This window comes from Pyxicephalus adspersus, chromosome 2 (assembly GCF_032062135.1).
Source record: "Pyxicephalus adspersus chromosome 2, UCB_Pads_2.0, whole genome shotgun sequence".
Lineage (NCBI taxonomy): Eukaryota > Metazoa > Chordata > Amphibia > Anura > Pyxicephalidae > Pyxicephalus > Pyxicephalus adspersus.
In genome coordinates this window covers 30119791-30123560 of record NC_092859.1, presented here as the reverse complement: position 1 = coordinate 30123560, position 3770 = coordinate 30119791, and the positions used below count along the sequence as shown (strand labels likewise).

At 37.7% G+C, this 3770-nt stretch overlaps 1 protein-coding gene across 1 annotated transcript in view; it reads left to right on the top strand.

The window, feature by feature from the left end:
* Positions 1-3522, top strand: part of LOC140323291 (cystine/glutamate transporter-like) — a 13438-nt gene extending 9916 nt beyond the window's left edge. The window contains exons 7-12 of the mRNA XM_072400224.1: positions 150-273; positions 952-1055; positions 1142-1238; positions 1386-1535; positions 1687-1864; positions 2295-3522. Coding sequence (XP_072256325.1) covers positions 150-273; positions 952-1055; positions 1142-1238; positions 1386-1535; positions 1687-1864; positions 2295-2359 — 718 coding nt within the window. The 3' untranslated portion in view covers positions 2360-3522. The remainder of the gene's footprint in view (positions 1-149; positions 274-951; positions 1056-1141; positions 1239-1385; positions 1536-1686; positions 1865-2294) is intronic.
* Positions 3523-3770: the final 248 nt, after the last annotated feature.

Here is a 3770-nt window from a genome sequence, read left to right as displayed (position 1 = left end):
TATATATATATATATATATATATATATATATGTCTCTGCAAGAACACACATCATGATTCACCAGGGTGACTTGCATAATACAATAATAATTTCTATATATTGGTAAGTATTGTGTTAATGCCTGAGCAGCACCAATGTGTTTTTACCAGGAATATCCCCATAACTGTGATTGTATCGCTGGTCGTAGTCACTGTCTGCTACCTCCTCACCAATGTGGCATACTATACCGTCCTCTCTGCCAGTGAAGTGCTGACTTCTGAAGCTGTTGCAATGGTGAGTACTGACTTTACCTTTGCACCCTGGGGGTCTGGGGGTAACAAGCCTGCCATGGGGCATATTTCTGACCGTCATATGATGAAATTAAAGTAAAGTTGCACTAAGATATGAGGTATTTTCAGCATTCCTGCATTTTGGCTTTGATACTCTCACAATTATTGTCCAGTCCTGGGATTTGTAGGGCTTCTCCAAAACCTTTCTTAGACTTTCAAGTCACCACTGAGCGGTCAGGGGTTGTCCTTTACACAAAAATAAGCAGAAACATAAAACAAAATACCTTTCCTAGAAGTGTCTGATGAAAACAGCCCAGCTTTAGACATCATTCAGGGATCACAATCATGCAAATCTTGGTGTCCATTCAGATCTTGGTTGTGTTGACAAACATCCCCCTGCTATAAGCTTTTTCTTGACTTGATATAAAATGACAAGGTTGGAGCCAGTTGACTGGTGTAGGGGAGATTAGAAAAATATTTTCTCCTGCCTGGAGCAGACTTTTGACATCATCTCATCCCATGAAATGGAGCTTCAAAGCTGATGTTTATTACTACGTGGCTTCTTTGAAATATTGGACTGTTGCTGTATATTTTATCAGATGCATGCATACAGACTTGTAAATTGACTGAAATGCTCTCCTAAACATAACCACTTTCTCTTCCCATTTCCCTTCCAATAAAGTCCTTTGCTGACCGCACCCTGAATCAAGCCTCCTGGTTGATCTCCATTCTGGTGGCGATGTCGTGTTTCGGAGCTCTGAATGGGGGAATCTTCGCCGCCTCTAGGTAGTGTAAGTTGTATCATCCTTACAGTCTCTGACCTAGTGTTTACGGAATGCAGCTCACCAATGTGATCTATTCATCTTATCTAGGATGCTGTTTGCTGCCTCCAGAGAAGGTCAATGGCCACCTCTGTTCTCGATGATCCATATTAGAAAGCACACACCACTTCCTGCCTTGATATTAATGGTAAATGAGCTTGTACTTCCTTCCATGTTTGGTTCTTACAGTTGTGTTTCTAATTTGTTATGTTAGATGTGAAAGATAAAATCTGGCTGATAAAAGGCAAAAATAAAATTCTAGATCATCACTGGCATATGCATTTCTCTTCACTAGATGCCCTTGGTGTTCCTGATGATTGGAATTGGTGATCTTTATGGCCTGTTGAACTTTTACAGCTTTTCCCGTTGGCTTTTCATGGGATTGGTAACTCTCGGTCTGATTATCCATCGCCTAAAACACCCTGACCTACCCCGACCATTTAAGGTGAGAAGATGTGGTCTATGGAATGCCTTAATTCTTATGAAAGCCTAACAGTGAACTGTAGTTTTGAGTAAAATGCATCTATATCATTAAAAACTACAAAATTGCAAAAATAGTATTGAGATTAATATATCAATGTAATATTTTTTTTCAGGTTCCTTTGATCATTCCCATTGTGTTCACTACAATGTGCCTGTTCATCGTGTCAATGTCTCTGTACTCAGATCCAGTGAATACCGGCATTGGTTGTCTTATCACTCTGAGTGGTTTACCTGTGTATTTCCTTACTATCCAAAAGCAAAGAGTGCCCCAACGCTGGAGAGATGTCTTCAGTAAGTTATGCACTATTTCCAACTAATAAATCATTCCACTGCAGGCCTATTATATATTTCTCCTCACCTTGTCTCTATCTTATCTCAGATATAGAGTCTGGTATTAGACTATAAAATGTATATAGCTGGCATATGTATATCAAAATATAGCCTATTTTCAGATGGAAATATTTGAGGCCCTGATCTATGGGCTCTTTGGATAGTTGTTTTTATTAGTCAGTTTTGTTTTTTGTTTTTTTTTGGCTTTATGTCATTTCACCCCAAAAGATGGAAGTTTTTATACAAAAAAAGTGGATTAAGTGCTGAACATTGCACCATCAAAAAATGATTGTCATGGAATAACCTGTGCCATTTTAAATATGTAGCTGACAAAACTTGCTAGTAGATTATACTTTTCACAAATATCTCTTTCTTCCTAACTATCTCCTAGATTTCCTGACGATGAAACTACAAGTGCTGCTGGAAGTTGTTCCTCAGGAAGTTAAGACATACTAGACAAGATGTGGCATACCAGAAGAAAATGAATTTGGCAATGTTCCCATAAAGCAGACACACTTGACTAGTAGATATTGAAAGATGCAAGCAAATTTATAAATCCCCAAAAATGCAGCACTGCATATTTATTGCTGCATTATCCTAATTTTATATCTGGTTTATTGCTCTCCTTTATAATTATAAAAAGGCTTTCCTTATTTATTAAGCACTAAGTGTTTGCCTGATAGGGGCAAAATCATTGCAAGGCAGCAGGAAGCATCGCCCAGGTATCATAGACATTATTGGGTTACTGCTGTGGTATCATTATTGGAAGCCATTCAATAACACTGCCTAATAAGTTCCTAAATTGCTGCAATTTACTGCTGCACTTTATTTTTTTGTGGTTTTATAAATACCATAGTAAATTCAATGGGAATAGCATCAAAATGACAAACTAAATTCTTTTATTATGAGCCACCTATGTTCTTCTGCATGGCAACCCTTGGAAAATCTAGGAATAGTACAAGTGACCTGAATAGGAGGTCTATACATGGGTTGTGTTCTTTGGTAAGCATTTACATGCTTTTAGTTGTATTGCATTTAAGCAACCCAGGCTGCTCATAGGTCCAATAAAATAATCATTTATCTCACTTGCCCAGTCAGTAAGTACACACCGATAGACCAATAATGATGGCATTGAGCATAAGCCTGCTGGCTCACAGTGTTAACTTACCTCATTCAGAGGTGGAAGGGATTGCAACAATAAAGACAAATTAAGGTACTCATACTAGCTGTATAATGCATTTTGGGATTTGAATGCTTGTTCTGGATCAGTGCCTTAAAAAGATTTGCAGCATGGCCCTGGAAACTAGCATTCTTCCAAGGCATTCAGAATTACCAGCACAGGTTTCTTAAATGATGTTTGAATTTTATCTGTGGTTAGGAGGTACGCTTGCAATGACCACAATGGGTTGCCAAGTTTTGTCCGTTAGCCACAAATAAAATACAGTATACATAATCCAAAACCACAAGCCTTGGCTAAATGGGCAAATATCAGCTCCTGATATGTGTTGGGCGTTTATACAATCTGTGTTCGATCTTTTATAGAAATAAATGTTATATTTGTGAACTTCTACATATCTTTTTCTCTGCACTGTAACATACCAATTAAAACCTCACTCATATTTTATGGATTGTGTCTTGAGGCTCTACCTCCTGAAGGTGCTTATTGTCTTTCTTCAACACACTGTGCATTACATCACTTATGTAGAATGCCAATTATATGGGCAGCATTGCTTGATACATCATACATTTAATGTTAAAAAGCAGGTCTGATTATGAATAATGGATGACAGGGACAGCTACTGTATGGACAGTAAATAGTTTACATTAATATATATTTTTATATCATTTTAAAGCCAAACTTGGAAGG